The sequence below is a fragment of the Acomys minous genome, assembly GCF_964271855.1.
Source record: "Acomys minous genome assembly, chromosome: 4".
Classification (NCBI taxonomy): Eukaryota; Metazoa; Chordata; class Mammalia; order Rodentia; family Muridae; genus Acomys; species Acomys minous.
Window position 1 is genome coordinate 128,837,286 of NC_140486.1, and position 16,180 is coordinate 128,853,465.

A 16,180-nucleotide genomic window follows, 5' to 3' on the forward strand; every position below is an offset into this window, starting at 1 on the left:
TTTTTGAGGCCACTAATATGAATATACATGGCAAATCAAAGAATACTATCAACTCACAGCCCTCCAAAGCAGAGATGCAAACTCTTTTATCAGAATGTCTGTAAACTGAATCCACCTGGACTAAACAACCCATTATGACCACATGGAGCTTTCCCGAGTAATGCAACGTCTGTTTAATATATTGGAAGACTTAAAAAAAAAAAAAAAGAATCCATATGATTACTTTCACAGATATGGTTATATCACAAGTGGCTTTTAGCTCTATAGCCAGATACCAAAGTGTACAGACTCTGACGCCCCCTGTGAAGAATGGCACGGGGTCTGCCTGGAACCCAGGCACATCCTCACGTGCTTAATCCTTCTCTAGAATAGTCACGACAGCCAGGGCCATGCTTATACATGTTCTGCATAGACATACAATGTTTTTCCTCAATATTTTCAATCCACAATTGGTTGAAAAATCTCTAGATGTAAAAATCTATAAACACAGGAGGCTGGCCTGACCATATGAGGAATAGTTGACACCAGTGACATGAAGCCAGGCAGTGGTTTCCACAGGGATGGGATGAAGGGAGGGAGGAAGAAGGGAGGGAAGGAAGGAAGGAGGGAAGGAGGGAGGGAGGGAAGGAAGGAAGGAAGGAAGGAAGAAAGGAAGGAAGGAAAAAATTGTGAGGAAAACATTTTTCATCAGGAATGAGGACAGGGTTACAAGTATCAATTTCATCACAGCGTTGATTACCATTTCTGGCTTTTCTGATACCTTAAGATGGACAGTAGTTATCTCAGTTAGGAAAACAGCTGGGTCAGGAACCAGTGTCTTAAGCCAATTCCTGGCCAGCGGAAGAGCTGTCCTGGCTAATTTTCATCTATCCAGAATGACTCCCAGGGATGGGAAAGAACCTAAGCATCCCTCACATGCTGCCCACCTTGGGCCTGAGGTGAGCTACAGTCAGCATTATCTTCCTCTCAGGGCCATCCCTGTGCAGACTCTGAAGAATACCAATGCCCTTATTAAAATTAATCATATAATCACCTTGAAATGATCCAATTTTTCATGAATAATAATCAACCACTGAGCTATCCCTGGTAACCAACCTGGCGTGAGACACTAAGGAGAAAACAGCTCTCCAGCACGTTGCACGCCACGCCTCCAGCAGCCCAGGGAAGACTGCATTGTGCTGTGATTCTGTGTCTGGCACATGTGCTGTGCGACCCTCCTAAAGCCTCCCTTCCCTTTCCTCCCATGTGGGTTGTTTTAGCTTCCATTCTTGGCCGTGCAGCTCACCCTTCCCCTTTGAAGGGATGACATTTCTGGGCTAACTCTTCGAAAGGAAAGACATATGGTGTTCTTCTCTCGGGATGTTTATTTTCTCAGCTTCGTATGTTTGGCATACCTCTCCAATATCCTCCTGAAAAATTTAGAAGTCTGCCTAGCACCAGTGGATCTCAGAAAAAGGGGCCTAGACCCACACCCGCATCTATCCACCCCTCTGGACCGATGCTTTTTATGAGTGAGCTGTGGAGCTTTGCGTTAACTTCTTTTCTGCTGTTCTTGGTGCCTTATTGGTACTTGGGAAAGAATTAGGGCTTAGATGACGCGAGATCTGGTAGAGGCTCCTTCTAAACATCTGCCATCTGAGAAAGATAACCTAAGAGAACAAGCAGCCCCAGGGCAACTCCCTACCATTCTTTCAGCCCTAAATACCTCAGGAATGCAGGTAATCAAAGAATAAACAACTCTGGTCTCGTCATCTCGGAGTCTTCCCTGAGTTAATAAACACATCAAGTTTTGCCCTGCACTCAAAGAGGATGGCTCTGAGAACTTGGCTGAATAGTTCTGGAGTTTGGAGACCTGTAAGTAAGTAAAAATGTTGTCCACTATGTGACTCAATCACATGCAACATAACACTCTTGGTTTTATTTACAGTCAAACGTTTGTCTTTTGGGATACACACTTTTTTTTTTAATTGAAAAGCTATTGGGACTCTAGATGAGAGAAGCATGGGAAAATGGCAAAGTAGAAGGATCCAGAGGATCCTAGAAACCTACAAGTAGAACATTATGATAGGCAGATTTGGGCCCAGGGGTCCCGCTCAAACTAAGGCACCAGCCAAGGACAATACAGGCTGTAAACTTTAAACCCCTACCCAGATCTAGCCAATGGTCAGAACATTCTCCACAGTAGAGTGGAGAGTGGGATATTACTTTCTCACATACTCTGGTGCCTCACCTTTGACCATGTCCCCTGGAGGGGGAGACCTGGTGGCACTCAGAGGAAGGACAGCAGGTTACCAAGAAGAGACTTGATACCCTATATGAGGATATACAGGGGGAAGTAATCCCCCTCAGGAACAGTCATAGGGGAGGGGAATAAGGGGAAAATAGGAGGGAGGGAAGAATGGGGGGATAAAAGGGATGGGATAACAATTGAAATGTAACAAGAACAAATTAATAAAAAAAAGGAAAAAAGAAAAAAATGAAAATACGTGGCCGTTAGCATTTTAAATCTTGTCTGTGGTTTGTCAGGCGATTCATAAGCTCAGGCCACTACAGAACCCTAAATATTTTATTTTATGCATGAGTGTTTTTCATGGATGTATGCAAATCAGGTGCATTCCTGGTGTCCTCAGAAGCCAGAAGGAGGTGTCAGATTCCCGTAGAACTGGAGTTACAGGCAGATGTCAGCGGCCATATTAGGAGACGCCCAGATTCTTTGCAAGAGCTGTAGGCACTGTTGCCTAGTGCACCATCTCTCCAAGCCCTGCCGCCAAGGATTCTAATGATGAATATAGCTAGACACCTGGGAGCAATTCACTCCTGGGAACCACCTCCACCTGGGCCCCAGCAACGGCCCACAGGATGTGCTCTGTAGGCACCACTTGGCTATGGCGTCTCTCTCTCTCTCTCTCTCTCTTTCCCTCCCTCTGTCTCTGTCTCTGTCTCTGTCTCTCTCTCTCTCTCTCTGTCTCTCCCTCCCCTTGTTTTTTTGTTTTTTGGTTTTTTTGGTTTTTTGAGACAGGGTTTCTCTGTGTGTAGCCCTGGCTGTCCTGGACCCACTTTGTAGACCAGGCTGGCCTTGAACTCACAGTGATCCGCCTGTCTCTGCCTCCCGAGTGCTGGGATTAAAGGCATGAGCCACCACGCCCGGCCTGGCTATGGCATCTCTTGTCCCCAGCGCTCACCATGCCTTGAGTTGGTCATGCTTTGCCTCAAGGCCGTACCTGAGGCCTGGGGGTGGAGCATAACTCTCCCCAGACTGGCATGAGTGCCTTAGATTGGGCCTTGGGGGTGGGGACTCAGGAAAAGCCCTAAGCTCTTTGTAGTTGTGGGTAACGAGCTCCAGGTGTGTTATGTTACCCTGATGCACCCCTCTCAGACCTTCCGTTCCTAAGCCTGAGTGAGTTCTTACTGTTAGGCATCTCCCTCCCTTTCCTGCCATGGTCCTGAGGATTTCTCTGTGCTCTGCACTAGCCCTATTCCCCAGTGTGTGTAGTTTTGTTTTTCCATCTACGGACTTAGGATAGCAGTCTACTCTCATGTTATACTATGACCAGGCGTGACTAATATAACATGACTGTAAACTTTAGGGGCCAGTATATAGCTGACTCATTTTCCTGACTAAATTACTTGAAAAAAAATTTTTTAAAAAATAAACATGCAAAGCCAGGTTTTGTGGCCCACATGTTGCAATCTTAACACACAGGAAGCTGAGGCTGAAGGATGGAGAAATCCCAAACAGCCTGTGGTAGATAGTGATTCACTGTCAAATGAAAAAAATGGGGAGGGGGAGGGGAGGGGAGGGGGAAGGGGAGGGGAAGGAAGAAGACAAGGGAGGGGGAGGGGAGGAATGGGGAAGCAGGGAGGGGGGAGGGGAGGCTTCTCCATCAGATAAGCTTGGATCTCTGCATGCTGACAGTGAACAAAACTCAGTTCCAACCTACAGTGCTCAGGAAAGAGCTAATTTTGTTGTTTTAAAGCCTCTGCAGTTTGAGAAGCTGTTTTTGTGATATAGTGTAGCATGTTCCTAATGATCCACGCTTTCTAATGTTTGTCTTAATCTCCCCCACCCCCTCTGGTTTCTCTGTGTAGCCTTGGCTGTCCTGGGCTCGCTTTGTAGACCAGGCTGGACTCAGCAATCAGCCTGCCTCTGGCTCCCTGAGTTCTGGGATTACAGGGCGTGCGCCACCATGTCTGCCTTGTCTTTAATTTTTCTGTTTCTCAGTATCACATAATCTCTGTCGTATCCCACATTCCAGTGATTCTTTGGGGGGGGGGGGTGCTTAGTTCACATTTGTGTGTGCCCTAGATGTTTATGCATTGTTACCCTTTAGACTCAACACCTAGAGCTGTGGCCTTTGGCGCCTTACTTAGATTGTAGTCCTGCCCTCCTCACCTTTAGAATATTGATTTTCACATTAATAACATCACTAAATCAAGGCTTTGTTTTTATGCCTCCAGGTTTCACCTTGACAGGGTAACCGAGCACACACGTAGGCCCTGTTCCCTGGGGATCTCTGAGCTAGGACAGGGGAGCCCATGGCCTGCCTAGCACCTCTAGTCATTACTGTCATTACCACCCACAGGCAGCAACTGCATTTTACCAACTGCGATAGGCTCATGGCTGTTCCTGCTCCTCGGAATATTTTGTTCTAATCCTAATATCTATTGGCGAGGATTGGCTATGGCAGGCTCCTGCACTGTAGCCTGTGAACACCATCCCGGCTCCTCCAAACACCTCACTAGCACGGACACATGGGTAAGCCCAGGGAAGGGGCAGGAAAAGCATCCACATGGTTCACCCACCTGGTCCTCTGCAGGGAGAAATGATGCCTTTAAAACCTTTGAGCTTGGGTATGGCTTTGCAACATGGCGAAGAACTCGCTCCAATGGTTTGGGTATAGTTTGTTCCTTCTGAACTCCCCAGAGACGCTTTCATGCCATGTCAGTGCATCGGTATAGCCTTAAGGGTGTGTTTATGGTCAGTTCAAAGAACTAACACATCTAGTTCTTTTTAGATTCTTTTTCAAAACGAGTTATAAAATAAGGGCCTCCCTGCATTTTGTTTGCTCCGCAGGGAGCTACTCGCTTGCACTTCCTGCCGTGAATAGAAGCCACAAAAGGCTCTGGCCGATGCCATGCTAACCAACTCCCCACTGTGAGCCAGAATAACCTTTTCCCCTTTATGAATTACCTCACCTCACATTTTCTCCTATCCACTAAGAAAGAGAGAGGGACACTGATATGCCTACCTGTAATTGGTTGGTGGGGTTTGTTGTTGTTGTTTTGAATTTTTTTGCTTTGTTATTTTGTGTGTGTGTGTGTGTGTGTGTGTGTGTGTGTGTGTGTGTGTGTGTGTATGTGTGTGTGTTTTGGAGACAAATTTTGCTTTCTAGTTCATTTTGGCCTCGAACTAAATTTAGGTTTTCCAGCTTCATCTCCTGAGTGCTGGGACTGGAGACGTGTGCCACCATTAGGCACATTTTTAGCAGTGCAAACTTGAGCAAGCTGACTTCTCCGGTCTTTTGTTGTCTCACCTGTAGCCCTGAAGACCAAGGAGCCTGGCATAGTCCACACTCAGAAAGGCACAGCCTGCTCAACCTCTCTCTCACTACCTAGCCTGTGAGCCTCGATGCTGTTCTTGCCTCGCTCTTTCAATTTCTTCACTTCCTTCAAATGCCGCATCGCAGCTCTCACCAGCAATGGCTTAGGCTGCCTCTGCCTTTGCTCTCTTGAAGGATTCTCACTGGAATTCTCAACCAAGTGTCTTTCCCCATGTATCTCTCACCTCTGCCCCAGTTACGAGGAACAGCAGCTCTGGGAGGCAGCAGGCAGAGAAGACGGGACTCTGGCCCCGGCTGCCATCTGTCTTGAGTTCCCAGCTGTTGTTGTAACGAGGCCATCTGACTATCTGGGAACATCTAAAACACAACAGTCAAGCTGTGCTCGCCACTTCCTGCGCCATTGGCTCACCTTCCTACCTAACAGTTTGCAGCCTCAGGAAGAAAAATTCCAACCCCCAGTTTCCTTTGTCATCTGTATCCAATTAGTGACAACCCTGTGATTTCCCTCAGAAGCCTCCTCTGTTCCCACTGCCCCTGCTCTCCACGCCCCTCTTCCCTGAGACCAATATCATGGCATAACGCCTATTTGATTTCTCCTAATTCTCCTATGTCTGCTCACTACTGGCAGATAGCTTTTCCACCCTCATCCCCCTATTTCTCTGATTAAAAGAAAATAATAACTTCCTACGGCCTCTGCTCCCTGTTCCTCTCCCGGGTGCCTTCTTTCCCGGTGGTAGCAGTGTTGAACCGCTGCAGTACAACCGACTTCTCTCTTCTCACTCTTAGCCCCCCATTCAGGAGGGTCTTTTCTCAGTATCAACACAAAAAGATCCAAATACAAAGATAAAAATGCTGAGGTTAATTGGAAAATTATGAATTCTTGGAAACAAAAAGAAGATGAAGATAAAAGGAAAGTGAGTCGGAAAGCAGATACCCAGGTCCCCACCATGAAGAGCAAATCCCCGTAAGGCAGAACAGACTTGCTGGCCTTTCCAAAGCGGGTCCTGCAGGAGTGCGTGGTAGTGTCTAGCTCCTCAGCATCTCCTTCTCCCCCTGTGCACTGCAACGCCCCTCACCTCTGCCCTTCACGTCTGTCCCAACCGGCTCCAACCCACCGCTAGTTTGGGGCTAGGAAGGAGTCTGATGTCGTAGTATGAGTGTGCGGTGTCTCATCCAAGCCCAGGGTTGGAAGGAGGAGAAACAAAGTCCCTGGCTGCCAGGAATAGGCTAATGGAAGACGTAGCCAGTGGGCCTGACTGTTCAGCCCAGAGGCGTTCCGCCAGCTCTGTGTCCCAGACAGTCTTGACCATAAGTCGATGCAACCTAAACACGTGGATATCTTGCAGTCACTAGAGCTATTCCCTACACCTTATATGTTTTGTTCTGAGTCCTTCCTCAGTACCCACACGTGCTTGGTTTCAGGATTCTCATGGTCACCGTGGAAACCAAAACCCAGGATTTTTTTTTTGAAGTCACTCGTATAAGACGGTGCTGCGTTTACATATGAGCACATTTTCTCATGTGTTTTAAGACATCCCTAAACTGTTGATAAGATCTAACACACCGTAAATGCCACATATCGTGGTCGTCATCCTGAACTCATAAAGTGTGTCAAGAGGAATAAAGAAATCTCTACACAGATCTTCAGTATAAGTACAGGCACCAGGAGCTTAGCTACATGGGTCACATCAGCAACAGACCATGGTTGTGTTTGCTTCTCTGGGACCTGTGGCTGCAGAGGACTGATGGAACATCTGTCCTTAGACACTGTTAGAGAGTTTCACGGCTTCACAAGTGGGTGAGGGGCAGAGAGAGCATCCTAGCTGGCACGCTGAGTATTGGGTTCAGTAAGAGAACTGTCTCAAAAAGTAAGGGAGAGAGAAATATAAGATACCTACATTAACCTCTGACCCCCAAATGTGTCCTTGTGGTCAAGCACATCTGCACACGACCATAAGACACACACACACACACACACACGTCCACACGTGAGCACACATATGCTTAGATGGGTGTTATTTGGATCTTGTGCTGTGTCACCATTTGGGGGCTCTGCCCGCTCCTTGCTTTCTCTTCCTCACTTCCTGATTCTACTTGAAAGGAGAAAGGATCAATATTTGCCCTACGCCAGCTTTGGCTCAGTGTGGAAGGTCAACCAGCCTGTCCCTGGTTCTCCAGGAGGCAAACCTTGAGCTGGTGAAACAAAGACACAACAAATCCGAGAAGAGCCGACAGCTCCCTCAGCACTGTCTGCTCTAGCCATCTGGGTTTGGTGGATGACCTTGGCTGTGAATTCTTTAGCCAAATGTTTGTAACTGTCTTGGTTCCTGTTTGCTTTCTAAGCCCTCTGCCCCAGGTTCTTGTGGGTTTGGCGAGCCCCTTCCTCCCTGCTGTGCTCCTGTCTTTCTGAAAGTCTTGGCCTGCCTGCTTGCTTCTTGTAACTCAGATCACCATGCTTAATAGGATGCGCTGCTGTCTGCCACCTTAGACTTTTTTTTTGTATTCATATTTTTATTATTCATTCATTTGTTTGCTAGTTGGTTTATTTATTTTATTTTATTTTATTTGTTTGTTTCCCAAGACAGGGTTTCTCTGCGTAGCCTTGACTGTCCTGGACTTGCTTTGTAGGCCAGGCTGGCCTCAAACTCCCAGTGATTTGCCTGCCTCTGCCTCCCGAGTCCTGGGATTAAAGGCGTGTGCCACCATCACCTGGCTACTTATTTATTTTAGAGAAGACCCTGACATGTAGCCAAGGCTGTCCTGGAACTCACAATAGAGCCCAGGCTGGCCTCAAATGCTTCCTTTTCCTCAACCTCAGGAGGGCTGGAATCCCAGGCATGTGCCTGTCACCACATCTGGCTTCACCGTGGGGCTTTCCATGCCACCACATCTGGCTTCACCGTGGGGCTTTCCATGCCACCACATCTGGCTTCACCGTGGGGTTTCTATAGTACCTGGAGACAATTTCTGCGATGCGTCTAGTACAGCCTCGGATAAAAAAGACATAACTGCAACAATGAACTTTATTTTTATATTCAGCCAATATCAGGTTTCAGACACTGCAGAAATGGGAAGACAATGGAGCAAGAAGCACAGACTCTTGTGTAACAGGGAAAAGACGTCAATAAAAACAGCAGGGCACTTACAACAGCTTGTATTTCAAAGTGTTTTGCTGACACAGAGGAGCGAGTAGCTGGCATTCCAGAAGAGCCAGAAGATGTTTGATTTGGGGCTTGAAGGATGAGGAGGAATTCAAAGGCACAGGAAGGAAGAGTGTGGCTTATAGATAGATAGATGTGCCATGCGGTTGAGCTGGAAAAGGACGAAGGACATTGTCAGGGGGAACGTGGACAGTTTAGACGAGGCAACATGGTGACCGGGCGGGTCTAAAGGGTTGTGTACAGGATTGTGGGTGAGAGAGGAGGCAGCCTGCATAGTCCTCTATCGGCACTCTGCAGCCTCATGCTGACCGTGCAGGTGGGGTTAGGTGGATATTTAAGCAGAACATGGCATTCCTTTCTGTTTTCTAGTGTCTTCCTTGACTTCCTTCTTCTGTGTTTTAAAGTTTTTATTGCAGAGATCTTTCATTTCTGTTCATTATTAGGGGACGAGAGAGTGAGAATAGATTGTAACACAGTTTTATGACTCAGCATCTGGTAGGTGCAGTCTTTGTCCTATGAGAAACCGCAAGGGAAGTTAGGTTAAGTTTAACATTTTGTTACATTGTATTCATTTAGCGAGTGTTCATGTGGACACCAGAGGACTGCTTTTTGGAGCGTTCCCTCCTCCTGCCTTGTGGGGCTCAGGGACAGAACTTAGGCTGCTGCGATTCATGGCAGGTCCCACCATCACCTGCTGAGTGTTAGAAGTGTAAAAGTGAACACTGAGGCACACACTTTTAGTCCTAGCACTCGGGAGGCAGAGGCAGTTGGATCTCTGTGAATTCAAGGCCAGCCTGCCCTGTATAGTGAGACCCTGTCTCAGGAGAGTGAAGAGGAGGAGGAGGAGGAGGAGGAGGAGGAGGAGGAGGAGCAGGAGGAGGAGGAGGAGGAGGAGGAGGAGGAGGAGGAGCAGGAAGAGAAGATTAACTCCTGAATACATTTCCTTTTTTTGTTAAGAGAATGCTCTGTGTTCTGGTAACAAGCTCTGTTTCTTAGAAAAGTCTTCTCTCCAACATTGGCCTACTGTCATGTCGTTGTTGGACCACGACTGGGTTGCAAGGCCCTGGACTCTCAGTTGGACTTTTGATGGCTCTGGATAATAGGCTCTCAGAGAAGCAACAGTTCTAAAAGTAAATGGAAGCCGCACACTGGGTCTTTTAGTGCCTCTTCCAGCAAGGTAGCAGATGAAAACCACACAAGGACACGCCAGGATGAGCCTTTCCTAAGTGATCGCTCTGACATCCCAGCTAACTGGTACCCAGGCCTGCACTTCCAGTGTGCTGCTACTGGTGCGACTATCCCCGCTGAAGGGCTTTATTGCGCCAGACACGCATCAGGCAGAGATGTCCTGCAGAGTCCAGGGGACAAATGCTGTTTACATGTCTCGATGAACAGCTGTCTTGAACCCCATCAACTTGGCTTCCTCTTCCTCTATAAAACAAACACACACACCAAGTTTCCTAATGACCAGTTCCCTGCCAAATTATGTTTTGTAACTGTCTTGCCTCTTCGGTAGAGCTGTTTGCTATTTTTCTTGTAGCCTTCCCAGCGAGCATCTTTCCTTTCTCCTTTCTCCTCCAGATCTCATGACTTCAGCCATAATAAGGAAGAAGATGGGTATTATTTTATCTCCTTGAGACAGGGCCATTGCTATGGAGAAGCTGGCCTTGAATTTGAGACTTCCCTGACTCATCCCCCTGAGCTCCTGGGGGGCATGCACCACCACAGCTGGTAATAGTTTGTCTCTACGTGTGCCCCACGTCCTTTAAGAATTATAGGTTGCAGACCTGCCCACTTGCATTGCAGCTGGCATCACAGTCTCCGAACTCTCCCACACGGCTTCCTAATCCAGGCAATTAGGACCTCGAGGGTGGACTGGAAAGAACTAATTATCCAAAGTGCCAGGCACTGTGCTAATTGCTGGGTGCCAGGCACTGTGCTGGGATTTCACATTTAGTGTGCTCACCTCCCCCCCCCCCCCCACTCTCTGTCTCTCTCTCTTTTGAGCTTATTTTTACCCTCATGTTACAAGTGAGGTCAAAACTTAAATAAAATTTCAAAGATCAGTCAAGCTAATGTATGAGCTGTTGTGTGTCACAAGCAGTGTGTGGTTTTTGTGTCATGTTTTACTATGCTTATTCCTCATGTAAAATTCCCATTTATTTCTGCTTAGATACATTTTGAATACTGTACTCTGGAGGCTAAGATATGTAAGGCAAAATTCTTTTTCAACCCCTTATGAAATAACAAACCGCGAGAAAGCGGATGGCCCGTGCACCTTCTATGGTGGTTAATGGGAGACAGACAGATTGATGCTTTTTTCAAGGGACTCCGTTTGAAGTGGCAAGCTAGCACAAGCTAGCACAGGCTAGCACACGCTAGCTCGGGAAAGAGGACTGTTCCTCAGCTTGTCAACGTAAGGAAGAAAGAGACCAAGATAGCACTAAGGCTTAGTCACCTTTCACGAATGTCGAATGTCGGTTAGTGATAGGTGGGTCAAGACACAGAGGGGGGTGGGCAGGGTAGGGGTAGGGTGGGGGGGATGGGGGGGGGGTAGGTTCCTGTGGTGAGCCTCCTTCTGATCTGTCATTCTTCTGGTAAGTTCAGCTCCTAGAAAGGGGAGACAATTGTCAAAAAGCATGTGGGTGAGGTCAGAGCATCCCATAGAAACCCAGGACAATAGGGACTATGGGTGTGTGGAGAGCTGATTCCACAGACATCCGGGACAATGGAGGGGCTCCAGCATATCTGGAGGGACATTCTCTAAGAATTTCCGTGAAAGACAAGATCTGAATGGAATTCTGGGAAGTGTCCTCAGTAGATAATGTGGTCCTGGGCCAGGCAGGGCAGGAGAACCTCTTGGCCTGTCCTCTTACAAATTTTAAAGTGTAAAAATTGTCCTGAAAGTGAAGCAAAATTAAGACAGAATTCATGATGCAAAGCCGAGGCCCTGGGGTACAGCGCCAGCAAGTGGGCACTGAAGACAGATGAGCGAGAGTCAAGAGTTCAGTTTGAGGCAAGCCTGGGCTGTGTAGCAAGTTCAAGGCCAACCAGGGCTACACAGAGAACACTAGCCTGGTGGGGGAGGAAAGACAAGAAAAGAAAGAAAGAAAAAAGGAAAATAGTAGCAATCAAAGAAAATAAAACAACAAAACAGACAAACCAAACACCCAAAACATAAAACAAATAAAACCCCCACCTCTGAGGCAAAGAAAAAGTCATGGGTATTATTTGAATGTCCAGATACAGAGAAACAATGTTAAAAAACAAAACAAAACAAACAAACAAACAAAACAAAACTGAAGTGAGGGCTAAATCTGTAAATGGAAATATAACCAAAGGGGAGGAGTTCTGACTGAGTTAGAAAGAAGCAAGTGGGAATCCGGGCTGCAACCTAGGGTAAGCAAGGCAGCCTTAAAAAAGCCCGATTCTCATAGGGTAGCTACCGCATTATTTAATTAAGCCTAATACATCTGTGCTTCTGGACCATCTGCTAGAAAAACATGGAAGATGGCTTTTGCTAACTGCACAGGGAAAGCTGGGCCACTCTAGGTGTGACACGGTGCAGGGAGGCTTAGTGGTCTGTATAAAAGCCTCTATAAACTCACTTTTCACCCTGAATGGGTCACCCCACTCTCAAGGGACTGGAGGCAATTTAGGTATTTTCCAAGCATAGTAAAGAGTGGGAAAATCTGTACCATGAACTTTTTTTTTTTAAGTTTTTCGAGACAGGGTTTCTCTGTGTAGCCTTGACTGTCCTGGATTCACTTTGTAGACCAGACTGGCCTCGGACTCACAGTGATCTGCCTGCCTCTGCCTCCCGAGTGCTGGGATTAAAAGGCGTGCGCCACCACACCCGGCTTAGTACCATGAACGTTTATAAAATATTTGGTATTAAGATATTTTGACCATTCCATTTTACCCACATACTATTGTGAAATTCTCTTTTGCTGAAACACCCCTGCTTAGTTCTGAGCAGTGATAAACCGTGACCTGTAGCTCTGGATGACTCCAATCGGCTGTCTCTGCCTTAAGGTAATGGCTGCTCTCTGCCTTGCCGGCACAGCCTGAGCTCCTGCCTGCAGCTCCAGCACCAGGTGTAACCGTCCTGCAGGATGCATTCCGGGCCTTTCTGGTCCTTTTGGCCTACGAGCCGGTTCGCTCACATTTTAGTGTCATGACGTACAGGAAACTGGGCTAGAAATCAGGCCTGAGCTCAAGCTGGAAACACAGGCCTGAATCACTTCCTCCTCATTCCTTCTATAAAGCTGTGAACGACACGGGAGACGACAGATACGAACGTGCTTTAGGATACGCTATGCATGCATCTAACACATACGCCTATGTGCAGGCAGTTATTTCAATGCCCAAACACGTGTGATGTTCTAAATTTTGGGGGTGGGGTGGGGGCGGTTCGAGACAGAGTTTCTCTGTGTAGCCTTGGCTGTCCTGAACTCACTTTGCAGACCTGGCTGGCCTCGAACTCACAGCGATCCGCCTGCCTTTGCCTTCCTGAGTACCGGGATTACAGGCTTGCGCCACCACGCCCGGCAAATAATCACTTTTAAATACTTAACTTATCTGATAACTTACTTAACAATTAGGTATTTGTTTTAATATTTAAATAGTTAAGAATGTCCCGAGTTAACACTGAGTGCTGTGGTGAGCATCATCATTAAGCTAGTGGGTTTTTCCCCCCTGTGTATGAATATTTTGCTTGCACATGTGTATGCCACGTGCTAAGTGCCCACAGAGGTCGGGAGAGGGCATGCGGCCCCTGGAACAGGCGCTTGTGAGCCTGAACCGAACCCCAATCTCTGCAAGTGCCCTAAACTACAGAGCCATCTCTCCAACCCCTGGTGTATCTTTTTTTTTTTTAAGAGCCAAAGGGCTACAGCTTTGTTTTGTACCTCCTGCTAACAAATAATAACCAAGTATTCTCATTAAAACTTACTACGTGGTTAAAGACCCATGCTCAGAGAAACTGGAATTTGTAGAGGTTTCAGATTGATGTAGACAACTGGATAAAAATGACCTTCCTCTATGAAAAAGAAAATAGTGCTGGGGGCAGCGGGTGACAGACACAAGGTGTGGAAATGTGTTATGAATACTTTTGCGAAGAAACTAAGTTAAACATTTCTAGGATTAAAAGTTTTTGGTTTTTGTTTGTTTGTTTGTTTGTTTGTTTTTCCCAAAATCAGCATTGAGACCTGGAGTCCTCTCTTTCCTCAGCGGTAAATACACCTACTGATAAAATCCCAGCAACCACCTGTGCCTTCCTTGGGCAAAGAAGTTAGGAAATAAGCTACACCTTGCCTTCTGAAGGAGGAAAACAACCCTTGAGAGCGCCCTATGCTGGCCCACACAGGGCACAGGGTCCAGAAGAATAGACTGCTGCTCCGACAATAGTTTTGCGGGCCGGGATTGGCCAAGACTGCACAGCACCGACAGACAGAAAAAGGTCAACAGGGCAAATGCTTTCTTGGAATCCACCCTCCAGGGCCAGGCTTAGCAGAAAATCTCTTCTCCTAGGCCTCTTTCTCACTCCACCTCCCGCCCAACTGGACCCCTATCAGAGTGCAGGGTCAGAGTGCTACCTGGGAGAGGCACCCCTCACCCACCGCTGTGAAGGACCTGGGCAGAGCAGGACGCCCTCTTGGGGAGGGATTGCTAGGAGGGACCCGGGAAGGGCGAGGCTCCCTCTGGAGGGCAGATCTTGGAGAAAGACCCGGGCTTAGCGGGTCGCCTTCCGTGGGAGGGACCCCGGGAGGGACAGGGGCGGGGCGGGGCGCGGCTTGGCCGGCGGGGGTGTGTTCGAAGGGCCTGCGTACCAGGCCAGGATCGGGCTGGGAAGAGCACACTCGTGCAGTGCCAGTGAACCAGCGTGGTCGTACCCTTTCCCAGCAGCGCGGGGAGCGGCGACGGCGACATGCGCGGCGGCGACACGGGAGCCGCGCTCCTGGTGCTCCTGGCCTCGGTGCTCTGGGTCACCGTGCAGAGCCAGCAGAGAGGTGAGCCCCGTGACCGGAACACCGGTGACCCGCGGGCTGGCGAGCTGGGGCGTGCGGGTGCTGCGGGACAAAGCGCTGCGCTCCCGGCTGTGGGGTGGGCGCACGCACCCTGGCGCAGCGCGGACCTGCTGCCTGCCTCACCGGGCTTATGGGACGCCGGCTGCTCCCTGGAGCCTTCAGCTTTGGTTTCTAGTGGCTTCAGGGGCTCACCTGCTTTCTAGCTTTTGCCGGACCCTGAGATCCAGGAGTGCAGTGGGTGGCGAGAGTGGAACATCGGGGACTTAAGAAGGGACACAGACTCCCCTACTCAACACCTGAGTGTCTGCGACTAGAGGAGACCGGCCGCTGCTAACTGTGCACAGGGCTCTTGGAATGAATGGGAAGGGAGTTCTGCATTCCCCTCATTGTCCGGTGTTGTAAAAGGAGGACCATGCAAGGAGAAAGGCGGCTTCCTCTGGGCCACTAGTGTGCAGGGTGGTCTAGCGGGGAAAGACTGATGGAGAAGAGGTCCCAAGGTCAGCTGTTCTGGGCGACTGGGCCTTCATATGGCGTCCAGGACACAGACATGTTCTCTAAAACGTGTTCTTTGTGTAGTCCTTACCGGGAGCAAACGAACTCCCCATGCGTGTTTAAATCGTGCGCACTCGGGGCCGGGTAAGAGGATAGCAAGGACCGAGAGAGCGTGTCCTTTCTCCATGGAATCAGGAGCTTTCTTTGCACGGTTTGAGACCAGAACCCAATCCAAAGTGAATTTAGTGGGCACTGTGGATGGGAGTTGAGGGGCGGCGGCGCGGGATTTGTTGTGCCACTCAGAGCAAGCCTCTGCTTAGCTAGATGGCCACAAATGTTTGTCGAAAACATCTCAATGTACGCAACAAGTTACGTTGAGTGTGTTCCCACACAGACTGCACTCTAAGGGCACAGGTTAAAAGTAGGAGGCCGAGTTCGAAACGCCCTCGTGGGAAAAGCGTGTGTTTTGGCATTGTGCAGAGCTGTGAGCTGTGCCGGCTATGGCTATGAGCATCCCATTCATTCATGCATTCATGATGAAAGCGCTGGACCGAGCTGGAAACACAGCTCTGAATAGCCCGGCGGCTGCTCAGCTCTGAGCGGGGGCTGGGAGAGGGGAATTTACATAGTTATCAGGGAAAGAAAGGAGCCAGCCTTTGCCAGGGAAGCCTTTGACTCTGAGAGCCCAACTCCAGTCCATGAGGTGGTTGAAAGTGACCAAATCGTGGTTTCCACAGGGGTCGGGAAGGCAGCTTGCCTCAGTTTATTGTTTCAAGAAATTGAAAGCCTTAGTCTGAGGAGAGTTGCTCTGAATGCTTTCCGCTCCCCCTTGGCCTCGTTGGTTATGAATGGTGTTTGGAGAAAGTGGACTGCATGGGGCTTTCCTTCTTTGAGATGCTGCAGAAAGCTACTACGGGCAGGGCCTTTGAATCTCTCA

General features: G+C 48.5%; 1 protein-coding gene across 1 annotated transcript in view; it reads left to right on the plus strand.

Moving 5' to 3' along the window:
• The first annotated feature begins 14,555 nt into the window (after positions 1–14,555).
• The window catches only part of LAMA1 (laminin subunit alpha 1), a 123,524-nt gene continuing 121,899 nt past the window's right edge, over positions 14,556–16,180 (plus strand). The window contains exon 1 of the mRNA XM_084778117.1: positions 14,556–14,733. Coding sequence (XP_084634243.1) covers positions 14,652–14,733 — 82 coding nt within the window. The 5' untranslated portion in view covers positions 14,556–14,651. The remainder of the gene's footprint in view (positions 14,734–16,180) is intronic.